Source organism: Trichomycterus rosablanca, chromosome 6 (assembly GCF_030014385.1).
Source record: "Trichomycterus rosablanca isolate fTriRos1 chromosome 6, fTriRos1.hap1, whole genome shotgun sequence".
Lineage (NCBI taxonomy): Eukaryota > Metazoa > Chordata > Actinopteri > Siluriformes > Trichomycteridae > Trichomycterus > Trichomycterus rosablanca.
This window is the reverse complement of record NC_085993.1, coordinates 4,861,582-4,887,413: the sequence shown is the minus strand read 5'-3', so window position 1 is coordinate 4,887,413 and position 25,832 is coordinate 4,861,582. Positions and strand designations below refer to the sequence as shown.

General features: G+C 41.0%; 1 protein-coding gene across 1 annotated transcript in view; it reads left to right on the top strand.

The window, feature by feature from the left end:
* Positions 1-25,832, top strand: part of szt2 (SZT2 subunit of KICSTOR complex) — a 152,784-nt gene that overhangs the window by 71,734 nt on the left and 55,218 nt on the right. The window contains exons 56-62 of the mRNA XM_062997134.1: positions 2,370-2,502; positions 2,783-2,910; positions 4,586-4,633; positions 5,720-5,841; positions 6,603-6,785; positions 16,071-16,332; positions 22,854-22,933. Of these exons, the coding sequence (XP_062853204.1) occupies positions 2,370-2,502; positions 2,783-2,910; positions 4,586-4,633; positions 5,720-5,841; positions 6,603-6,785; positions 16,071-16,332; positions 22,854-22,933 (956 nt within the window). The remainder of the gene's footprint in view (positions 1-2,369; positions 2,503-2,782; positions 2,911-4,585; positions 4,634-5,719; positions 5,842-6,602; positions 6,786-16,070; positions 16,333-22,853; positions 22,934-25,832) is intronic.

The following is a 25,832-nucleotide window of genomic DNA, read 5'->3' as shown; positions in this document are numbered from 1 at the left end:
CGTGGGCACATTTACATTTACATTTTCTGCATTTAGCAGACGCTCTTATCCAGAGCGACTTACAGAAGTGCTTCCATAGTAAACATTTCATTTCTCAAGTTTTAGTAAACAACAGTCAAAGAACACAAATCTGCTGAAACCTGTTAGAACCACATTGTAAGTGCTCAGTAAAAAGGTGGGTTTTTAATCGTTTTTTAAAGACAGCAAGAGACTCAGATGTTCGGACAGACAGAGGAAGTTCATTCCACCACTTGGGTGCTAGAACAGAGATAGATAGATAGATAGATAGATAGATAGATAGATAGATAGATAGATAGATAGATAGATAGATAGATAGATAGATAGATAGATAGATAGATAGATAGATAGATAGATAGATAGATAGATAGATAGATAGATAGATAGATAGATAGATAGATAGATAGATAGATTCAACTTTATTGTCATTGCTTAGTACAGGTACAGGCAACGAAATGTAGTTAGCATCTACCAGAAGTGCAAATAGTAGCATTGTGCAAAAAGACAGAGAATATTAGTAACATATACCTATGATTAATATGAATATAGAGTTATAACTATAGCTAGTTACATATATGAAATTATATCTATGTACATATTACTATATACATAATAGCAATAATAACAATAAGCATATTAGTAAAAATGAATATGTATTATAATAATAACAGTAATAATAATAAAGATTAGTTAGGTATATATTAGTAATAACAGTACTGGGATAAAGGATGTGTAAATAATAACTATACAGCTGTAACTAACTATATAAGGATGGTGAAAAAAATATCAAATTTACCGTTTAAGTTATTTAAACCAATATTAATCAGTGTCTGCCGGCTATATGAGATGCTCGCCTGGCAGTATGGAACGCAAAAACTAAAAAACAGTAAACTAATAACTACTAATATGCAAAGTCTGGAGAGACGCTGAGCCTCGCGTTGTGCACGCGCCGCCATCTTGGTCTAGAAGGAAGAACAGAGAAGAGCCTTGATGCTTGTGCTCCTCGAGTCCTGGGTGGAGGCTCAAGTCGAGCGAGACTAGTGGCTCAGAGGTTGCGTGGTACAGAGCGGGGTTTGATTAGACCACGAAGGCAGCTTGGGGCTGGTCCATTTTTGGCTTTGTAGGTGAGCGTCAGTGTTTTAAACTGAATGCGTGCAGCTACAGGAAGCCAGTGAAGAGAACGCAGCAGTGGGGTGATGTAGAGGGTAGAGTGTATCGGTACATCCCTAATGTACAGAGATCACTATGTTTTCAGACAGACCCGTCTACTTTCGTTGTTTTTACTGGTCAATGTCATCGATTCCTGCAACACAATCCAAAAAAATTGGGGCTGAAGCAAAATAAGAGAGAAAAGTTTAAAGCATGTGCTAGCTATAATGATCTGAAACGTTCCACAATGAGCAGGTAAACTGTCTGGTAACAGGTGAGGGAATCATGATTCGGTATCAAAGGAGGAGCCACCGAAGACTCAAGATGGGGCGTGGCTCATCACTTTGTGCCAAACTTCACCATCTACAATACATAATATCATGGAAAGAGAAAACAAAATTGCAAGACCCAACACCTGTCATGGTACAGAGGTGCAGCAGTGTCCGTGGCATAGGTGACTTGTGGCACCATTGATGTGGTGGCATGTATTAGGATTTTAGAGTCACAAATGTTGCCGTTAAAGTGGTAGAACCCCACTTCGACCTCACCCGCACACTTGGAGGAATTGAAAGTTTGACCTTATAAATGCTCCCGTGACTGATTGGGCACAAATTCCCTGTGACTGTGGCTGTTAGGCGGTTGAAACAAAATACAGCCAAGATCTTAAGCTTTAGGGGGGGCAGTTTAAGCCGTGCTGTCGACCTTCTTGTCCTGGGTGTCTAACAGGCACAAGTGGGTGTGTCTGAGGGAGGGAGGGAGGGATGGAGGTTGTCAGGGCTTCTTATTCCTGCTAGTTTGATTAACCTTCCTGTACTGAGTGTCATGGTACAGGGGTGCAGCAGTGTCCATGGCATGGGTGACTTGTGGCACCATCGATGCGGTGGCGTATATCAGGATTTTAGAGACACACATGCTGCCGTTAAAGTGACGTCTTTTCCTAAAAAGTCCCTGGACGATGCCGGGTCTCAGACACAGAGTGCATTTGCTTGACTGTCCTGACCGCAGTCCAGATCTCTCCTATCGAAAATGCATAGCGCATCATGGACCATGGACTTTTGAGCAGCTGAAGTCTCATATCAAGCAGTTCCCAAACCATTAAAAGTGGCAATAATAGGAAGGGTGATGGAACACAGTGCTAAACACGCCTCCGTCCCAACTCTTTTTGAGTGTTTTTTCTCTCTCTCTTTGTGTTTCTGTCTCAGGTTGTCCATCCGTCCAGCACTGCACTGCTGAGATCTCATCTCTCTTCCTCCTGCCGTCCATTGTAACCGAGGTGGTGAATCTGGTGGCATCTCTGGCACCGGATACTTCCGTGAAGGTCTTTGAGAGGACCAGGTGGGGTTTTTTTTTAAATCGAGGAGACCAAAAGTATGTGGACATTAGACCATGAGTTATATCAATCTGTTACATCAAGCTCTCTCAGTCGAAACAGCATCTGTAAGGTCATACACTGATTAGAAGTCAGACCAGAAGGCGTGGCTCGCAATCAGTGTTCCGGTTAATCCCATGTTTAGTGTCATTGATTTTAGGTCTCTGTTTTAGGCCCTTTGTTCATTTGGGAGTTTTATGCTGGAATAAAAGGTTAAAAATAATATGTTTCATTTATTTTGTGCAGCTCTGCTCAGGGAGACATTTTCATCCCTCTGTCCCATGTCCAACCGGTCAGTCATCCTCCGTCCACCAGCAGAAGCTTCATCATCGTTGGTCGTAACTTCCAGCAGTGGCACTACAGCATGGAGCCAGGTAGGATTTACCACCCCTTTCATCACGTACCCCCTCAAATCAGATCTGCTGCTTCTCCAGCTGTTTAATTACATGTGAATCGGGGCTGTGGGTGATGGATGATGACCTTTTATCTCTGCATAAGATTCTAATGTGATCTATACAAGACTCGTGTAATCCCTGAACAGCTCACAGCTTGAGCTCTGAACTGCTGCTCTTTAGCTTTAAACCTGCTCGACTGCTTTGTTTACTCTGCTGCTGCTTAGACTTTAACTGTCTCATCATTTCATCGTTTATACAGTACGTCTCTATTGTTTCGTCTTGTGTCTGCATCTGCTTTTCTCACTCTGCTGATATTGGAGACTCCAGCAGAACATGTTTCTGATTCCACAACAAACGTGTCCCAATTCTGCTTCTAACTCCATTTCAGTCTTGCTGGGCCAAAAGTTGGTGCCAAACGCCGCTAAAAGTGACCACGGCTTCGTCCTTAAACTTCCTGAAACCGACTCGTTAAGGGACTTTAGTCCACAAAATCCAAAACAACTTCTCAAACCCCAATCTTTTAATTAATGATTGATTCAGTTTGATTCAATTTGATTGATATTAATTCAGGTTGATTCACTTTAAATTGATTTGATTCAGATTGATTCAGATTGATTCAGTTTGATTCAATTTGATTCCCTTTAATTAGTATTAATTCAGGTTGATTCAGTTTAAATGGATTTGATTCAAATTGATTCAGTTTGATTCAGTTCAATTAATATTAATTCAGGTTGATTCAGTTTAAATTGATTTGATTCAGATTGATTCAGTTTAAATTGATTTGATTCAGTTTGATTCAGTTTAATTAATAATAATTCAGTTTGATTCAGTTTAAATTGATTTGATTCAGATTGATTCAGTTTGATTCAGTTCAAATTGATTTGATTCAGTTTGATTCAGGTTGATTCAGTTTAAATGGATTTGATTCAGATTGATTTAGTTTGATTCAGTTTAATTAATATTAATTCAGTTTGATTCAGTTTCAATTTATTTGATTCAGTTTGATTCAGTTTAATTAATATTAATTCAGGTTGATTCAGTTTAAATTGATTTGATTCAGGTTGATTCAGTTTAAATTGATTTGATTCAGATTGATTCAGTTTGATTCAGTTTAATTAATATTAATTCAGTTTGATTCAGTTTAAATTGATTTGATTCAGATTGATTCAGTTTGATTCAATTTAAATTGATTTGATTCAGGTTGATTCAGTTTAAATGGATTTGATTCAGATTGATTCAGTTACTACTCACCATTGAGACAAGATTTGTGAACCAAAGCTTCACACACGATATTATTATTTATTATTATTATATTAAAGTTGATTTCATTAGCAGCGTGTTGCTGTGAGTTGCTATGAAGTGTGTATAACGTTAGCTGTGTGTGTGTGTGTGTGTGTATAACATTAGCAGTGTCTGTGTGTAGCATTACCAATGTGTGTACGTTGCCATGAGTTGCTATGCAATAGGTATAACATTAGCTGAGTGTGTATAATTAGCAGTGTGCGTTGCTATGAAGTGTGTATAATATTAGCTGTGTTTAACATTAGCTCTGTGTGTGTATATAACATAAGCTGTGTGTGTATACCATTAGCAGTGTGTGTGTGTTGCTATGAGTTGCTCTGCAGTGTTTTTGCTTATCTTTGTTTGCCCACAGACGAGCGTTCGGATGAAGAAAACGCTGCCGTGCTAAATAGGTTCACACGTAAGTTTTAAGCCCATGTGCAGTGCCAGGGCGGGTATCAGCACTGGCGCCCTGCCTGGCATCCAGCACACACATATAAAACACCTACAATAATACGTCTAAGGTAGCAGCATGGTGATTATCTTACTGGTTATTGTGTGCAGTAAATTAGAAGAGGAAGTTTTTGCAGTGGTGGACGCATTATTAATCCAGGCTAGAAGCTGGGTGATCTTAAATCAACCAAAATAAAACAACGACTTTGATCTCGCAGTGAATTCGGCGCTATTTTAAAACGATAGTCAGTGAAGTGTGCACTCATTACTGCTGCTGTTGAGGCTTCTCATGTGCATGTGCCCTAAGCATCAGTAATACTTCTAGTGTAAATTTACAAAAAACACCACAATAATCCACTACAGCATTAGTTTATATACGGATGAGCCAAAACATTAGGACCACCCTCCAAAAACGTGCATGATGGTGCCAGTTTCGATACCAGTGGTGCACTTAAGGGTGAGGGATCTATTAAATACTCATCTGATGGTGGTTCCTTGTAGTTCACGTGTTGAATGAAGCAGATCTGATCAGCATAAAGACCTGAGTGAGTTTGACAATAACAATTTGGTCATTGTCAGAGTCACTCAGGTCTTTATGCTGAACAGATCTGGAGGAACCACCATCAGATGAGCATTTAATAGGTTCCTCACCCTTAAGTGCACCACTGGTATCGAAAATGCACGGTTAGGTCCTAATGTTTTGGCTCATCCGTATATAAACTAATGCTGTAGTGGATTATTGTGGTGTTTTTACCAATACGGTGAAGGAAATAAAAAAAGACGTGAGATGGTGCTGCGAGATCAGTCCTGTCCTCCTCCAACCCACTCTTTAAATATCAGTGTGAGCTTCCAGAGCCCTGCTGAGCTCAGTCTCTGTCAGATGATTAGTTCTGACTTCATCTCACCACTGATACACTCCACATCCCATCTTCTCCACACCACACTCGTCTGTAATCACACCCACACGCTGGGAAATATGATGGCGGATGGTGGCCACGCTACGGTCGCTCATCGCTTTTGGTTTTTCTTCTCTCTCTTTGCGTTTCTCATGAAGCTCATAAAGGTTTGCAGAGGTTCGAGGCGCTGGAGCACAGCGATTGGCTGAGCCCCGGGCAGGCCTGGAAGGGCGTGGCTCCACGTCAGAGGTTCCTACACATGCACGTCGTGGATAAGAAGGTAAGAGGGTGGGGCTTCGAACTGCACATGCTTGGTACAGTTTGTAGACTGTAGTGCTGGATGTGTAGATGTTGATGCTGTATAGGATGGATTAAAATAGTGACGTAATGTAGCCTAGCGGGTAAGATACTGGACTAGTAATCAAAAAGGTTGCTGGTTCAACCCCCACCACTGCCAGGTTGCCACTGTTGGGCCCTTAAGCAAGGCCCTTAACCCTCAATTACTTAGACAGTATTCTGTCACAGTACTGTAAGTCGCTTTGGATAAAAGGGTCTGCTAAATGCAGAAGATGTAAATGTAATGTAACAACGTTTGGCTGTTGTTCATCCAGGAAGGGAGCCGGATAGGGTCTCATTATAGCTGATGCAGTTACGACCTCTGCTGGCTGATGGATGGCATCTGCATACAGTAGAGAAATAATGCGATCAGGGTGTGGCTCTCCATGCACAAGGCTGATGCGCATATGAACTCGCCTCAAGCAGGTGAAAAGATGCAGTCGGTACTGCACGTGTCGGAGGGGGCGTGTGTCAGTCTGGCTCTCCTTGGTCCTTGGTGGAGGTCAGCATCAGTAGAGTGGAAGCATAATGCAGTCAGGTAACTGGATACGACTAAATTGGGGGGGGGAATTGGGAAAAAATGCAACAAAAAAGCGTTTTTATAATTTCTCATGTGAATGCGCCCTAAGAGTTGCAGTGTCACGTGTCTCGGTGCCCTGCTGCTCGTCTGTAATGATAACATGTCGTGTCTCTGTGTGTCTGTAGTTGAGTGTGTGTGTGTATAACTGGTCGGTGGACGTGGGTGCGTGTCTAAGCCGGGACCTGGTGAGACAGGTACAGTGGCAGAACGCTCGAGCTCACACCATCCACTGCCTGCTTAGTCAGAAGATGGGTCTCTTCCACCATTACTGCTTCACCGATGCACCTACACACGAGGACATCAAACAGGTCAGTGTTACGTCGCGTGTGTCGTATATATTGGCACCCTTAAAAAGCAGTCGTCCTTGACTTTGTGCACAAGGGAGCATTTGTGTGGCTGGGCACTGATGTTGGTCAGTAAAGCCTGAGCTGATGTTCCAGTTCATTCCAAAGCTGTTCATTGGGGCTGAGACCAGAACTCTGTACAGGACATCTCCCTACACAGAGCTGATCCGCACATGAACTCGTCTTGTGCAGGTGAAAAGATGCAGTCGGTACTGCACACGTGTCGGAGGGGGCGTGTGTCATTTGTGGCGCTCCTCAGTCAGCAGTGGAGGGTAGTGTCAGTACAGAGAAATGTAATTAGGGTAATTGGATATGACTAGATTAGGAAGAAAATTGGGGGGGGGGGGGGGGGGGGGGGGGGGGGGGGGGGTGACAGGTGCTTCCAATGTGTGAAATGTTTGTGGAAGCTTTTCCTGTTACTGCATCATTGCACCCTTGTGTTCAAAGTGAGGTCCTTAAAGACATGGACATGGAACTCAAAACCCTGACATGAACCACATTAAACACTTTTGGTACGAATCGGAATGCTGCTTGTGAGCCAGACCTGCTCGTCCAACATCGGTGCCTCACAATGCAGATGTTCTAAATTGTGTTGAAGCATAATCACATGCTTTTGTAAGCTCATCTTCAAAAGCATATTCTTAAACATAGCAGCAATTGTTTAAGGTGCAGAAAAATTGTGCAATGTGCCTTTTTTACTACCTTAGTTTACTTTTATCTCTATTTTTACTCATCAGAGTTGAAGTTTTTATAGTTTAGGTTTATATTTAAAAAGTTTTTATACTAAGTTTTTTATTGTGTTAGTTTAATTTTTGTTTTTATGTATAATACTTTGACGTTTGGAGGACGAACAAAGTAAGTATTTCATTGTACAGTGTAACTGCTGGTTTTTCTGTGCACATGACAATAAAACTCTTGAATCTTGAATCTTCAGGTGTCCACAAACTTTTGGCTGTACCGTGTCGCACTGAATCGTTGATACGAGATGTGTACAAACATGGATTGGAAGTGTGCGCATCATTACTTTTGGGACCCCATTAGTGTGTCCTGTACTGAACCCTGGCAGTGCCTGAGGCTCACTAACATAAGAGTGTTGGACAGCTGTCAGATCTACAGGGGCTCAACAACCAAAAACCTTCACACACCAGCAGCTCCTGCTTACATGCAGTCTTTACACACTGCTGCCTACAGCTTATTGAGACAGATACAGTGCTGGGAAAAAGTATTCACTCCCCTCATGGATTTTTTTTATTTATGTATATTTGTCACATTCAAAGGTTAGAAATCATCAAATTAATAATAATACAAAACAAGAACTTTTGTTCAGCCACATATAAGTGAGAACTGTCTCAATATCTGAGCGGGGTTCAAGTCTTGTCTGCTCTGCTCCAAAATCAGAGTTGGAGGGGTGGCACAGTGGCTCACAGCAAGAAGGTCCTGGGTTTAATTCCCAGGCAAAGTGGTCCTAATTGATTACACCAGTTAGGCAATTCGGTGGCCGAATGAATTACATGAAGACATGAATTAAGTTTAGTAAAGGGGATTTGACAACCATTTTTTCCATTAAACTTGAACTGATGAATCTTGTGTAATGAGTAACTACCGTTCCTGTCATGAATGTAACCAAAGTGTAAAACATGACGTTAAAATCCTAATAAATAAATACATAAATACATTTAGGGTTATTATGTTATTAAATATGAAGGTAATATGGAGTTACCTTCATGTTTCAGATCTTTGTCTTTATTGTATGTCTCAGTTTTTTGAGCATAATTTCCTTTAGGATTTTTTGGTAGAGAGCAGAATTCATTGTTGTGTCAATGATAGGAAGGTATCCAGGCCCTGAAGCAGCAAAGCAAAGCATCCCCACACTGCTACCGGCATCTTAAACAGTCTGTATGATGTTGTTATTGTGGGATACTGTGTTAGGTTAAAGCATTTTATATTAGCAGAGTAATAAACCAGACGCCCAGGTGGGGCGGCGGGATATTCCACTAGCACACCAGCATCGAGATTCTGAACTCCTCTGTTCGAAACTTGACGTTGCCACCGGTCGGCTGGGCGGGGTGGGGTGGGGACCGGACTGTGTGGGTGGGTGGGTCTTCATACACTGTGTAAGGACCCTGATAGGTGGAAGAGACGCCTCCTACTAGATGTGACGGGAACCTGGCGTGTTTGCACCAAAAATGTCCAGAACTTACAACAGACTTTTTCACAGACTGGACTGAACAATTATTTTTTTGCTAGTTACAACTTTCAGTTCAATTTAATTTTGTGTTTGTATTATTTGTGTAAATCCTATTTATTTAAAGTATCCACCAGGCCACCCAAAGAGGACAGGGGTCCCTGCTGAGTCTGGTTCCTCTCAAGGTTTCTTCCTGTAATTTTATGGGAGTTTTTTCTTGCCACTGTCACCCTGGGCTTGCTCAATAGGGGTTTTTGGTCTGCTGGTCCTGGATTCTGTAAAGTTGTTTTGAGACAATGTTTATTGTAAAAAGCGCTATATAAATAAATTTGACTTGACTTGACTTGACTGCAGAATGCGAGGGCGAGAAGAGGAGGGCTGTACACGTGTTGGAAGAGGCGTGAGCAGTGACGTGCTCTCCTCAGATGCAATCGAGTATCCCTCAGCAGCCGAAGACAAAATTGACTGCTGTAAATCGGAAGGAAAATGGGGAGAAAATGCATTAAATATAAAGTAGAGTAATAAACGTTGAACTTATTTGATGTGATTAACCTTCTCTTTTCGTAAATGATGAGCAGAATTGTTCAGAATCTGCATTAATTTTGCTACCATCCTCCTCTCAGTCTCAGTCAGCGTCTCCAGAGAGTCCAGTGTCAGTCCTGTGATTGAGCTGCGTTTTGTTTTTTCTGTTTTTCTTTGTTATGCAAAATCAAATGAAGATCTGAAACAATGAAGTGAGACAGACATGTAAAAACAGAGAAAATCAGATAGATTTTCACATCACTGTATTATTTTATCTTGAACTTTAGACGGCCAAGCAAGGAAGAGAATCGGCAGCATCTGTCACTGCGTCTCTTCATTTTCTTTTTCTTTTTACTTTTTTTCCCGCTGTATTGATTTAGACGTCATGTGTTTCTGGAACTGATGTGAGCGTGTCTTCAGATGTCAGGTGTCAGCCTGTATTTTTGGAACCAGAGGGGTTTTGATGTATTTATTAGAAGCCTCAGGCTGCAGACAGACACTCAGAGTTGAAGTAATAATTGTACATTTGCTTGTGAGGGACTTTGATGATTTCTGCAACACTTTTTTCTGTGACTGAAAGATTTAACCACAAATTCGTCACTCTCTGGATTTAAACTGTGGCATGGCCTAGGCCAGTAGTAGCTCAGTAGTCGCTGGTACAAGCCCCACCACCGCCACCACCAAGTTTCCATTGTTGATCCCCTGACCAAGGCCCTTAACCCTGAGTTGGTCAGATCTATCTATCTATCTATCTATCTATCTATCTATCTATCTATCTATCTATCTATCTATCTATCTATCTATCTATCTATCTTATCTATCTTATCTATCTTATCTATCTATCTATCTATCTATCTATCTATATAATCTATCTATCTATCTATCTATCTATCTATCTATCTATCTATCTATCTATCTATCTATCTATCTTATCTATCTATCTAATCTATCTAATCTATCTAATCTATCTATCTATCTTATATATCTATCTATCTATCTATCTATCCATCTATCTATCTATCTAATCTATCTAATCTATCTTATCTATCTATCTATCTATCTATCTATCTATCTATCTATCTATCTATCTACTTAACTATCTATCTATCTATCTATATATCCATCCATCCAACCATCCCCCATCTATCTGTCTGTCTGTCTGTCTATCTATCTATCTATCTATCTATCTATCTATCTATCTATCTATCTATCTATCTTTTTATTTGTCTGTCTGTCTGTCTGTCTGTCTGTCTGTCTGTCTGTCTGGCTATCCCCCATCTATCTATCTATCTATCTATCTATCTATCTATCTATCTCTCTATCTCTCTATCTCTCCATCCATCCATCCATCCATCCATCCATCTATTCATCCAGTCTGGTCAAACCATGTTTTTATGGCCCTCACATTTTTATGTACAGGGGGAGAGTCATGCTGGAACACGGAAGGAATGTAATCATCAGGGAGTCACTGATGTGTAAGGTTTAGGTGGTTGTATTTTTTAACACGTTTCTTTAGATGTTGGCTGCTGTGTGCTTTTACCAGACTCTGGATCTGTTCGATCAGAAGGTGAGGATGTCTCGCTCATGTATCTGTCAGGGACGTGTTTGATGCGGTGTGTGTTTTGGAGTGTGCGTGTGTACGTTGGATGTAGCGTAGCTTCAGATATAGCTCCCTGCGGCTTTTGATTGCTAGCTCTGACCCAGTTTAGCTCTCGGTCTCATATCTGGTATCTGTTCGTTATCAGACGCTCGGCTTCCTGCACCGCTGCTTCTGTTCTTCACTCATTGTTCTTTCACTTCTGTATCAGCTGGATCAGACTGAACATCGGGCTCGCTGGTTTGCCACGCCCTGTGTTCTGTATGACTGATGTACTGTAAAAGAGAAAGAGAAGTAGAGGTCGAATTTGATCTACGAAGACGCTGGTGAGCCTGGTTGGTCATGGCTGATGTTAAAGAAGAAGGCTGGATCTCCTTGTTGCTTCTGCAACAGCGACTCCTAGTGTTTGCTTGACACTCTGACCCCAGAGCAGGAGAAATACTTGGATCATAACGTAATTCTCTGGGTGTCTAACCACTCTGTAATAATCCTCTGCTGCGTTATAATAATCTTGTTCGATGGATCAGATCGTTGTTACGGAGGACACGGCTAGTGAGGTTTCCGAAAGCTCGATGTGCCACTTGGATTCTGTTTTCTACATCCTTAGATGATGAGGTCCACGCATTCTAGGGTCTTCTCTTCGATTGAAATGTTGAAGTCTGGCAAGGAAGTCCTGGGAGGCGGTTGTGCGAGGATTAGGCATAACATTATGACCACCTCCTGGTTTCTACACTCACTGTCCATTTATCAGCTCCACTTACCATATAGAAGCACTTTGTAGTTCTACAATTACTGACTGTAGTCCATCTGTTTCTCTGCATGCATTGTTAGCCCCCTTTCATCCTGTTCTTCAATGGTCAGGACCCCCACAGGACCACCACAGAGCAGGTATTATTTGGGTGGTGGATCATTCTCAGCACTGCAGTGACACTGACATGGTGGTGGTGTGTTAGTGTGTGTTGTGCTGGTATGGGTGGATAAGACACAGCAGTGCTGCTGGAGTTTTTAAACACCTCACTGTCACTGCTGGACTGAGAATAGTCCACCAACCAAAAATATCCAGCCAACAGCGCCCCGTGGGCAGCGTCCTGTGACCACTGATGAAGGTCTCAAAGATGACCAACTCAAACAGCAGCAATAGATGAGCGATCGTCTCTGACTTTACATCTACAAGGTGGACCAACTAGGTAGGAGTGTCTAATAGAGTGGACAGTGAGTGGACACAGTGTTTAAAAACTCCAGCAGCGCTGCTGTGTCTGATCCACTCATACCAGCACAACACACACTAACACACCACCACCATGTCAGTGTCACTGCAGTGCTAAGGATGATCCACCAAAGGGGGTCCTGACCATTGAAGAACAGGGTGAAAGCAGTTTAAATAGGTATGTAGAGAAACAGATAGACTACAGTCAGTAATTGTAGAACTACAAAGTGCTTCTATATGGTAAGTGGAGCTGATAAAATGGACAGTGAGTGTAGAAACCAGGAGGTGGTTTTAATGTTATGGTTGATCGGTTGTAGATGTTCATTGTTTAGAAACTGTGGTGTCCAGTTTTTCCCTCTCGACTTGTTTGTAGGACGAATGTGATTTTAATTCATCATGATTACACGATGCACATAACTTCATCAGCCAAGTTCCTCTCCAGTTTATAAAAGAAAGTAGTTCCTGACCATGTGACTGTGCTTTAAGGGATCGTTAGATTTCCCCTTAACTTCTCTCTGAGTCTCCATGATCTTTTTGGAGTAATCAGCCATGATAAACTGCCACTGAAAGAGAAGTGGAGCAGAACACCCGGCTGTTGGACTTCCACCACAGAAAAAAAAAGCACAGAACTTTTTGGACTTTTCCTCACCGATGCTTCCACTTGTTTAATTGCTCTTCCGCTAATGAGCGACGACAGAAGGCAGAGCCAGCGCTGTGGAAAATTTACCCCCACCGCCATTCATCTGTCAAACTCCCAGGAGGAGGAATTTAGGCACCAGTGCCCCTAACAAGCCCCGTTCGTCTGATCATGAGGACTTTACGGCATTTGAACTGCCCCCATCTAGAAGTATTCCAGTTCCTGTATGGCTTTGAAAGACTCTGAGTTGCCCCGCAGTACTGAAGCCAGTGTGCCAAACACTAATTCTGCCACCAGTTTTCAGACTATTTTAGGCTGGCATGGCGGGCATTCTTTCAGCCGTACGAGCCTGTAGCTCTCTGTGGTCCTGTTTTATTTCAGCGTGGAGTGTAATGCCTCTCCAGAGACTCATGTCAGCATCTCTGAGTCATTATTTGGTCGTCTTAATGAAAGTGGTCTGGTTGGCCTGGTTGATCATGTTTTCTGATTTGAGACCCGTCTTACAGTCTATTTTAAAACCACATGTAGGTAGATGGACGGATGGATGGATGGATAGACAGACAGACAGACGATAGATAGACAGATAGACATAGATAGATAGACGGATAGATAGATAGACAGACAGACAGATAATTAGACATAGACGAACTGACGGACAGATAATTAGACATAATTAGATAGATGGACGGACGGATGGACAGACAGACAGATAATTAGACATAGATAGATGGACGGACAGACAGATAGATAGACGGATGGATGGACGGACGGACAGATAGATAGACGGATTGTTGGATGGATAGATAATTAGACAGATAGATAAGTAGATAGATAGATGGACGGACAGATAATTAGACAGATAGGAAGATAGATGGATGGATGGATGGATGGATAGATAATTAGACAGATGGATAGACAGACAGACAGACAGATATATATGGATGGATGGATGGATGGATGGATGGATAGATAGCATCAGCAAGAACATTGAAACCAGTCCGGCCTTCCCTCCTTCAGACACAGCCAGGTTGGCACTGGCTAGTTAGCGTATCAGAGTGCTGCCCTTGGTGTTCAGACTGCACTATTGCATGATGTCAAACTACAACAGATCATTGTAAATTTTCAGATTTACGTTGTTACATGCGTTCCAACTCGACTTCTGATTTAAGAATCATGACATTTGTAGAGTACACATGACATATGGCCAAAAGTATTTGGACAATCTATTTTAAGCTTGTTGGACATCTAACAAGACCCCAGACTGTTTAAAACGGCTGTATTTTATTAAGCAAGAATGGAAAAGAAATTCAGCTTTTACACCTGCAGCTATTTTTGCCCTTCAATGAAAGGAACGGTGCAGTAACAAAGTGGCAATCACGCCCCTGTCTAAACTTTTTTGGAACCATCCATCATGCTGCAGTCATGATATTTACAATGAGCGGATGTGTATATATACAAAACTATGAAGTTGTTTTGTTGAAGCGTTAAATCTTTTGGACTGTTTGTACTGTTCAATTAAATGCATGTCAAGAAGAATCTGCAAGTCATTGCTGTCTGCTTTTAGTTCCATTTTTTCTACCGACAAAATTCTTCAGAAACAATGACTTTTATTATAAAACTTGAATAACCAGACTCTTTCAGAACTCCTGTAAATCCAGAACACCCTAAAAGCAGTGGGCACACATTCAGGAATGCATTTTTTAAAGTGAGACTTTCATCAGAAACATGAAAGGAAGTTTCAGTGCAGAGAGGCTGATATAAACATTCTTCAGGGTTCCTCACGGCACTCCAATAACGGGACGACTGATTTCAAATACGGCGGTCGAGTTTGGGGATGAACCTTCATCTGCTGAATCCTGATGAACATTGTGGTCATTTTTATTTTGCATTTATTCTGTCATTACTGTAGGTGTTTGATTCAAACACATCATTCCAAGAAGAAAGAATAATCTTTTATACAGTTGGATTTGTTAGGGGTGTGATGTTTACGAAATCTGATGGCGCAGCGGTAAAATACGCTAGCACACCAGAGCTGGAATTTTGAATACATCGTATCGAATCTCAGCTCTGCCATCCGGCTGTGCTGGGCGGCTATATAAACAACGTTTGGCTGTTGTTCATACAGGGTGTGGAGCCGGATAGGAACCTCATAACTGATGCAATTACGACCTCTGCTGGCTGATTGATGGCGTCTGCACAGTCGAGGAATTCACTGTAGCTTGGATGGTAACAAAACAAAAACCCTTGAGTTTTTTAAGGGTCCTGTAGATGTTTCTAGCCTTCCAAACATCCAGGCAACTCAGGGAGGACAGAGTTGCCTGTAATATTTCAGGAGTTTTCTTTGTCTCTGTGCCCAACAACCACGTTTACATGCAGTTTGATAATTTGTTGTTATTCCGAAATAGTTCAATCAGAATAGAACACGTCCACGTTTACTATCTAACGTAACATGCACACTAAGTGGTACTCTACACGTGCACATCATTTTGGATGGGATCACTTATGTATCATTTATTTAAATGGGCGGCACGGTGGCTCGGTGGGTAGCACTGTCGCCTCACTGCAAGTAGGTCCAGGGTTCGATTCCCAGATGGAGCGGTCCAGCTTCTTTCTGTGTGGAGTTTGCATGTTCTCCCCGTGTCTGTGTGGGTTTTTTTCCGGGAGCTCCGATTTCCTCCCACAGTCCAAAGACGTGCACGTGAGATGAACTGGAGATACTAAATGGTCCATGACTGTTTGATATTAAGCTTGAACTGATAAATCTGAGTAACTACCTGTCCTGTAATGAATGTAACCAAAGTGTAAAACATGTTGTTAAAATCCTAATAAATAAATAAATAAATAAAATAAAGTGAACATTTTAACATGTCATACTTCATCTATAATCTGAATGAATTGCATGTCGCTTGTAAACAGCGCTGTACAAATCAAATTGACCTGAATTGATTGATGTGTAGACGAGCACGATCAACAATTTGCTTTAGTAACAATGTCATTTCTTTTTTTTGAGCCTTTACTTGAAACCCTGAGAAATCTGGCAGTTTGTTTTTTACTCCCACGTTCTCATCTCATCTCCTCTCCTCTCTTCTCCTTCTCGGCAGGATCCGAACCCATTCCTCAGCTCCACCATGGAGGCCGATGCCCTGCTGCGTAGTCCTGTACCACCAGTACCCAATAAGGATGCGGGTCGCCTGAGTAGTTCGGGACGTGGCCTGCCCCATCTGCCCTTCCCCGCTGAGCTGGTGCCTTTTGATGAAGCTCTCAGAGACGTGAGCGCGGCTCGCCTGCCCAACCACGATGGAGGCGATGTGGTGGCTCGACACGGGGCTCAGCTGCTCGAGGTGAAAGCTTCAGAACGCAGAGGTAGGAGGCGCGACCCCCTCACCCCTCTCACCCCTCACCCGCCTTCATACAGACCAGTGTATCCAGCTACCACGAATTTCTCTAATCAGTGGCTTCAACTGTTCCACACGATAGAGCCAAAAGTATGTGGACACCTGACCATGAGCTTAAAACCATCGTCAACTACTTTGTTTGCGGCTATAACAGACCCAGCTCTTCTGACCAGGCTTTGTACAAGATTTTAGACTATCTGTGGGAATTTGTGCCCAAGTAGTTAGAAGATCTTTTTTTTTTTTTTTTTGAACTGGTTTTTTATTATTTATCACACAGAACAATACATACAAATTTCCAACATGTATGAGATGTATTCATAATCACAAAAAAGAAAAAACAAAAGTGGTAAAAAACAAATTAAATAAATAAATAAATAATAATAATTAAGAGAAGAGGTATTTACAGTTCTTGCATTTCAGGCATTAATGGTAACCATTTTTTGTTAAACAAATCTGATTTTAGCTGTAATCTTGCTGTAATTCTCTCCATAATAAAAACCTTTTTAACCATATCTCTCCATTGTATAATGTTAGGTGGTTGAGGCTTTAACCAACACACTGTAATCGCTTTCTTTGCTACCAGAAGCAGAATTCTTAATAAATATATCATGTCCCCGTCAGTCACATTGTCAGGTGGTATACCTAGTATATATAGTGCAGGGTCTAATGCAAATCTGATTCCTAAAATTTTAGTAATCTCTTTTTGAACTCTTTTCCAAAATTCTGATAATTTAGGGCAGTCCCAAAATGTATGAGTCAAGTCCCCCACTTGTCCACAATTCCTCCAACATAGCTCAGATGTATTACTATATTTTGATGTAACAGAAGGTGTATTGAAGTATCTCATTTTTATTTTCCAGTCAAATTCCCTCCATGTTGGACTATTAGTTAGTTTATGGCCTGCTATGAATGTTTCTTCCCATTCGTCATCTGTTACTATAATATTTGCCTCTAACTCCCATTTTTCTTTAACCTCTATATTATTATCTTCAGAGTCCGCCTGTAACGCTTTATACAGTTTAGATATTATTCCTTTTTTAGTCTCTTCTTCTGCATATGTCATTAATAATTCCTCTATTTTTGATGATTCTCGGCAAATATTCTCCCATTCCCTATGTTTCTGGAGGTAGTGTCTTACTTGGAGGTATTTATAAAAGTTGTGAGTTGGTAGTTCAAATTCTTGTCTAAGTTGTTCATATGACTTCATGTTTTGCCCACTGAACAGTTGTGCAATGTATATTAACCCATTATTTGCCCACATTTTGTATCCTGCATCCATAGTAGATGGCACAAAATCTGGGTTTATTGCTATTTTAGTGGCTCTACAAATGGAATTGGATAATTTTAACTTCTTTCGCACCACTGTCCATATTTTCATTGTTCCCCTGATCCATTCATTTCCTATTTTTAATTTTCTCTGTGTTCTTTCAGTTAAAAATGGAAGTGACTCCAATGGTACCACTTGGCATGACCTTTGCTCCATTCCCACCCATATTGCATCTGTCTCTTTAGTTATCCACATGATTACCGCTCTCAATTGTGCAGCCCAGTAGTAATTTTTTAAATTAGGTAGATTTAATCCTCCTTTGTCTTTTGGACAAAGAAGTGTCCTATATTTAATTCTAGCTTTCTTATTTTGCCACACAAATTTTAATATATATTTATTTAATACTTTAAAAGTAGAGCTAGGAACCCGAATAGGCAGTGATTGAAATAAAAACAACAACCTTGGTAGGACATTCATTCTAATAGTTTCTATTCTTCCTGTCAGGGTCAAAGGCAATATCTCCCATCTAATCAAATCCTTTTTTATCTCCTTTATTAATTTCCCATAGTTCTCTTCATATAATCCAGATGTTACAGGTGTGATAATAATACCCAGGTATCTAAATCCTTTATTAGTCCATTTAAACTGAACTTTCCCCTCTAGTTCTTCTGGACATTTTCCTGAGAGCATCATAGCAATTGACTTAGATTCATTGGTTTGGTATCCTGATAGTTCCCCATACTCCTTTAAGTTAATCAATAATGCTGAAATAGATGATGTTGGCTCACTAATGTATATCAATATATCATCTGCAAATAACGATACTTTATGTTCTATGCCCCCATCATCTCTTATTCCCTTTATATTGTTATTTATTCTTATTGATTCGGCCAATGGTTCAATACATGCTGCGAACAATAATGGACTAAGACAATCGCCTTGTCTTACTCCTCTTTTAAGATAAAAAAATTCTGAACAGTAACCATTAACTCTTACCCGTGATTTTGGATTTTTATATATTACCTTTACCCATTTTATGAAGGTTGGATGAAACCCAAAAACTTCCAATGTATGATATAGAAAATTCCATTTTACTCGGTCAAATGCCTTTTGTGCGTCTAGGCTGAGCAACATGGTTGGCTGGGGATTCTTTTTAGTGCATGACACAATGTTTAACGTTCTCCTAATATTATTAGCCCCCTGCCTCCCTGGAATAAAGCCTGTTTGATCTGTTTTAATTAATTTAGTTATGTATCTCTGCATTCTTTGTGTCAGTATGCTTGTTAATATTTTCATATCCATGCAGAGCAAACTAACAGGTCTATATCCCTCACAAGCAGTTGGATCTTTGCCCTCCTTATACATGACTGAAATAATGGCCTCTGACCAAGTTTTTGGTGGGTCATCTGATGATAAAGAATAATTAAACACGCTAGCTAACACTGGTGTAATCTCTTCTGCAAATTTTTTATAAAATTCTCCCGGGAACCCATCGGTGCCCGGGGATTTATTATTTTTAAGGGTTTTTATTGTATCCAAAATTTCCTGTATTGTAATTGGTCTTATCATTTCATCTGCCTCTTCTTCTAATAATGATGGTAACTGTAGTTTTTCAAGAAATGTTTGTGTTTTTTTGTCTGTGATGTCAGATTCTGAGTCATTATATAATTCTTTATAATATTCTGCAAAGGTCTCTGCTATCTCTTTTGGCTTTCCCAGAATTTGTTTGGAAGTAGGGTGTTTGATTTTCGAGATTGTCCTATTTGTTTGTGCTTTCCTAAGTTGGAATGCTAGTAGACGGCTTGCTCTGTTGCCCATCTCGTAGTACCTTTGACTTGTAAAGCGTAAAGCTCCTTCGGCTCTATATGTCAAAAGTTCCTCTAGTCTGTGCCTGGTGTTTTTCAATTCGAGAAGTGTGTTGTTATCTCCTTTACTTTTATGTTCTATTTCCAATTCTTTAATTTTACTCTCCAGGTCTTTTTGTAGTTTCATCCGTATTTTTTTTAGTCTAGATGTTATTTCTATTATTTTTCCTCTTATTACTGCTTTACCCCCCTCCCATAAGATTGACGGTGATACTTCACCGTTATCATTTAATTGAAAGTATTCCAGTAAGCTTTGTTTTATTTCTTTTACCACCTTCTCATCTGACAGGATCGATACATTAAGTCTCCAGTATTTATAAAAATATTCTTTATCTATCTCTATTGTTAGTGTGATGGGGGCATGATCACTTATAGTTATGCTTTCTATGTTACAGTTCAGAACTTTGTGGGTATATTGCTGGGAAACACAGAAAAAGTCTATTCTTGAATAACTTCCATGCGGATTTGAATAGAAGGTAAAATCCCTCCCTCTTGGATTATTATTTCTCCATGGATCTACTAGACCTAATTCTCTAATCAAATTATTTAGTGCCTTAGATTTTGTTGTGATTGGTCCCTGTTCTGGTGGCAGTCTGTCTATTTTCCCATTCTGTACCACATTAAAGTCTCCTCCCATTATTATCATCCCCCTTCCATTACTGGTAATCACGTTTGCAATGTTTTTTTTAAAAAATATTTCTTTCTCCTCATTCGGAGCATACACATTCAATATCGTTAGAGTTATATCACCTATGTAGCCAACTACCATTACATATCTTCCCATGTTGTCTTGTATTACATTTTCTGCAGTAAATGGTACGGACTTATTGATTAATATGGCTACACCCCTTTTTTTCCCACCTGAGGCGTAAAATACTTGATTTACCCAATCCCTTTTCAGTTTTTTACATTCACCCTCCATTAAATGTGTTTCCTGTAGCAAAGCAATTGAGCACTTTAGTTTTTTCAGTTGGCTCAAAATCTTCTTCCTTTTGATGGGGTGGTTTAGTCCATGGACATTATACGAAACAAGATTCAACCTATTCATATAATTTTCTTTTGAAACATATTGGTTCTGTACCTCTTAGAAAACAATACAGTTAAATAAAGCAAAAAAACCACATTGTACAAAAAATAAACAATACGCATCTCCTTTCGAACTAATGTACAATAACAACAGTATGTGACTTCCAAAAGTATCATGCCCAGAGAGATGTGGCATGTTCTCTCTGGGAGAATAATGCTATGTGCATCTGCAACTTCCCAGCTGTTACACAAAGTTGCCATTTACTCTAACTGAGTGTCTATCTAACTCCACCCAACCAATATTATTGTTGTTTTATATAAACAATGTCTCATTAGCCTCCTTTATTTATGTAAAGTGTATTCTACATTAGGCTGATGTTAATTGTCTCTTTAATTTCAAGGACTATATTCATTTATGTGTTTATTCAAATCATTTCTTTGAGCCCTACCGTACTGCCCATATAAATGAATTCAGTCTATGGGGTCCTGCCAGTTAGCCTCTGTATTTTGCATCTGTTTTCTTTTTCCCCTTCTCCTTGTCGCCATGGTCCAGTTTTCTTGTGTCATCCCTCTCCGTAGATTATCTGTCTCATCTTCCTCCACACTGATCCCCATTTCCCTCAACATCGGTGCCGCTTCTCTTAGTGTGGCATAGGTTTTAGTTCCTGATTGCAATAGCACTTTCAGCTGTGCAGGGTATGGTGATTGTGCCTTCACGTTTTTCTCCTTTAGTTTTTTAATCACGTCCCTCACCTGTTTCCTCTTTTTCTGTACTTCGGTTGTGTAGTCTTGATTAAAGTAGACAATCCGCCCCTCGTACGTGATCTTTTGTTTCCACGCTTGCTGTATTATGTGATCTTTTATCCGACAGTCTAAGAACCGGACAATGATTGCTCGTGGGGGGGCGTTTTCTTTCGGTTTAGGAAGCAGAGAACGGTGTGCTCTTTCAATACGGATTTCTAGATCATCCGCGATTTGCATTGACGTGCGAATAAATTCCGTTATAAAACCGATAGTGTCATTTTTCTCAGATCCCTCCGGAATGCCATGAATCCTTATGTTGTTACGTCTCATCCTTGACTCTAAATCGTCACACTTTGCGGCTAGTTTTACCTCTTGTTGCAGTAGAAAAGCGACTGACTTCTCCAGCTGCGCTGTTCTGTCCTCCGTGTTTCCCAGCCTTTCTTCCATGTTTACTGCGCGATTTTCTAGATTAGTTGTTCTTTCCACTAACTCTCTCACACTTGTTTCTAATCTTGCCAAAGTTCTTTTGCTATCATTCACTGCATCTGTGTGTTCTTGTCTGAGTTTGCGGATTTCCATCAGTATTACCGAGTCTTGTTCTTCTTCCGCTATCAATTTCCCCCGCGCCATCTCTTTCTCAACTTCGGTTCCTCCTTCTGTAGTATTATCTTTCCTTACAGACCTCATTTTCCTTTCCATCTCTTTCGCTGGGCTTCCTCAGTCCTTTCTTTATAAGTTTATTTCTCTTTCTGCCGTTTATGTCGCTTAAAGGTGCTAATTTTAATTGGTTTTATTAGAGCTATGTTTTCTGCTGCCTCCTTCTACATAGCGCCACCGGAAGTCCTGAAGATCATTTTTATTGTCAGTCCCTGATTGTAGAATAAGGCCTGGCTCACTGTTAACATTCCAATTCGTCCAGTTTAATGGGATTAGGGGTTAAGTTCCTCCACACCAAACTATCAAACCAGGGGTCTGTCCGAAAACCTAGTGAGCTGCCTTGCTGCCTACTGCCTACCTAGACAGCTGCCTCAGTAGAGAGGATTCTAATAAGACATCGAACTCATAAGGCAGATTATTTAGCTTACTAAGCTAACACAGTTAGCCTCAGGCCACTCAAACCCATTAGCACGCCAGCTACCGTCCCCCTCCGTGTACCGAAAACGGTTAAACTGTCCCTGACGAACCCGAATTCACAAATAAACGACACTTGTGCACCTTTATACAGATTAAACATAAATGAGAATTTATTTACATTTGAAAAGTACTCTGTTGGTTGCTCCGCATTCGTTTGCCATGTTTGTCTTTTTTGTGAGCAAAGTTGTGCCGCACTGAATGCTGGGATTGCCTTCAGCGCTGAGGAAGCATCGGACGCTCCCTCGTTATTCAGTCAGATTATCACTCAGAATTAAGGCGCCTCAGTAGGAGCATTTTAAGGAATCTAAGAATTTAGACACGCCCTCTTCCCTGGAGTGTAGGATGACGTAAAATGCGTCTATGTAGAGAGAGCACTGGGTTTTTAAATCTGTACAGACCAGGTTCGAACCCAGGTTTTATGATCTGTTTGTTATGCTGTTTTTTACCTGCTAGAGTTGGAGAAGCAGATGAAGATTGAGAACCTGTTCGTGACGTGGCAGCAGAGATCAGCTCAGTCCAACATGCCCATTTCTGTAAGTGCTCTCCAGAGATCATTCACTCACTGGTGCGTAGCTTCAGGTCGCTCAGCGCCGCCGCCGCCACTGATCCCTCATCAAGTGTAATGTACTTTACACCTTTCAGCCTGTCACAGGAAATTACCCACAACAAAACTGGGCTGCCTGTGTGTGTGTGTGTGTGTGTGTGTGTGTGTGTGTGTGTGTGTGTGTGTGTGTCAGAATTCACCCTCGCACCCCAGCTTGCAATTTAATGAGCCAGTATGAGTCTATTTTCACAGTAAAAAGCCAAAAAGTTTTTAACCTCTTTTGTTTCTCTTTTTTAATAAACTCCCAGTGCTCCCAGAGCCAGAAGTATGTGGACACCACTCCTAATCATTAACTTCAGGTGTATCAGCCATGCCAACTGCTTACAGATGTGTAAAATCAATGATATGAAATATATGATATAATTCCGACTTTGCAGCGAAGCCCCAGTGCATAGCACTGATGTCCACACGACTCATTTTGGGATGAATTGGAAAGCAGATGGCAAGTCAGGCCTTCTCATTCGACATAGCTGTCTAACCTTATACATGCTCTTTCGACCACATTTATTGGCCGTCATAAAATTATACTCATAAATTGAATAATAACTGATATTATCAGCTACCTTAATAGTTGAATGTAAACCTAGAACATCTAACGAAACACGTCCATGTTTTGACATGTTTTGGACATTTTGACTAACCGATTGCTAACTGAATTGCTGTAGGATTGCTAGGACGCCTCATAGTGCAAATTAACCAGTAAACGTGAGGCACTTGAACACTACGTGAATTAAAAATGGAAAATCGCTAAACACAACCCTTAAAATTTGAATTTTACATCAAAGTTGATTTTACAAGAGGTGCCCTGCATGTTCTCCCTGTGTCTGTGTGGGTTTCCTCCGGGGGCTCCGGTTTCCTCCCACAGTCCAAAAACATGCAAGTGAGGTTAATTGGAGACACAAAATTGTCCATGACTGTGTTCGATATAACCTTGTGAACTCAGCACTTAAGCTGACTTGTACTTTCTTACTTACTAACACTCTTATTCATTTCTTTTTCGTAAAAAACAACAACAACAAAAAGCAACACAAAACACTTTGGTTCTAACAGGTTTGAGCAGATTTGTGTTCTTGGACTGTTGTTTACTTAGACTAGAGTAATGTAATGTTTACTATGGAAGCGCTTCTACAAGTCGCTCTGGATAAGAGCTTCTGCTAAATGCCGAAAATGAAAAAGAGACGCCTGTGCAGAATGCAGGGGTGAGAAGAGGAGGGCTGTACACGTGTCGAAAGAGGCGTGTACAGCGACGTGCTCTTCTCGGATGCAATCTGGTATCTCTCAGCAGCGGAACACAAATTGAGTCGCTAAATCAGGAGGAAAATGGAGAGAAAATGCATTAAAAAAATGATAGAATAAATAGAAGCTACAATACACAGCACAGCTACCTTAATCAGAATCAGAATCAGAATCGGGCTTTATTGGCCAAGTATGCTCAGACATACAAGGAATTTGTTTTTGGTTACACAGATGCTTGCAGTGCACGAAAAATACAGTAAAGACAATCTTATTCACACAGCTCACTCTCTCCTTACACACACATTCATACCTGTAAACATAGAAAACATTGTAAACATTTAGCATGTGCAATTTACATTGTAATTTTAAAAAGGTGCAGTTTTGTGCAATATAAAAACTATAGAAAATATAAAAATATATAAATATGAAATGGAAGTAAAGGTGAAAATCCTGTGTATGCTATTACATAAATGAAATAGGTAGTTTTTGATGTGCAAGTGTCCCGAGTATTAACAGTACAGTAGTGTTCAATTGTTCATGAGCGTAATGGAGTTTGGATAAAAGCTTCTCTGTAGCCTGGTCGTTCGGGTCTTCATGTGGCTGAAGCGTCGGCCTGATGGAAGGCACCGAAACGTGATGGCCAGGGTGAGACGGGTCAGTGATGATTTTCTCTGCACGCTTCCTGGTTCTGGAGGCATGCAGGTCCAACAGTGTGGGCAGCTTTACACCGATGGTCCTCTCTGCAGACTTGATGATGCGCTGCAGTCTCTTGGTGTCATGTTTTGTGATAGCGCTGCCCCACACTGTGATGGATGTGGTGACGATGGACTCTATGATGGCTGTGTAGAACTGCACCATCAGCTCTTGGGGTAGGTTGAACTTCCTCAGCTGGTACAGAAAGTACATCCTCTGTTGAGCCCTCTTGATGATGGAGTTGATGTTGCTGTCCCACTTCAGGTCCTTGGAGATCGTTGTGCCCAGGAACTTGTAGGACTCCACAGCCATCACAGTCCTGTCTTAATAGTTAAATGTAAACCTAGAACATCCAGCGAAACACGTCTATGTATAGACCCCCCCCCCCCCCCCCCCCCCCGCGTCCACAGAATTGGTTGGGAGTTTTCCAAACTCGGTTACCTGAGTCGTGTTTTTAGCTGCTTTGCACTTCAACATCTTGGACATTTTGACTAACCGATTGCTAACTGAATTGCTGTACGATTGCTAGGACGCCTCATAGTGAAAATTAACCAGTAAAGTGGGACACTTGAACACTACGTGAATTAAAAACGGTAAATCGCTAAACACAAAACTTTGAAGTTCACATCAAATTGGATTTTACAAGAGGCGCCCAGGTGGTGCAGCGGGATATTCCACTAGCACACCAGAACCAACATTCTAAACTCCTCGGTTCGAAACTCGACGTTGCCACCGGTCGGCTGGGCGCCATCTGGCGAGCATAATCGGCAGTGCCTGCAGCAGATACTAATTGGCCACCGTATCTGCAGGGTGGGTACCGGACTATGTGTGGGTGGGTCTTTATACGCTGTGTAAGGACCCTGATTGGCAGAAGAGACGCCTGTGTGGAATGCAGAGGC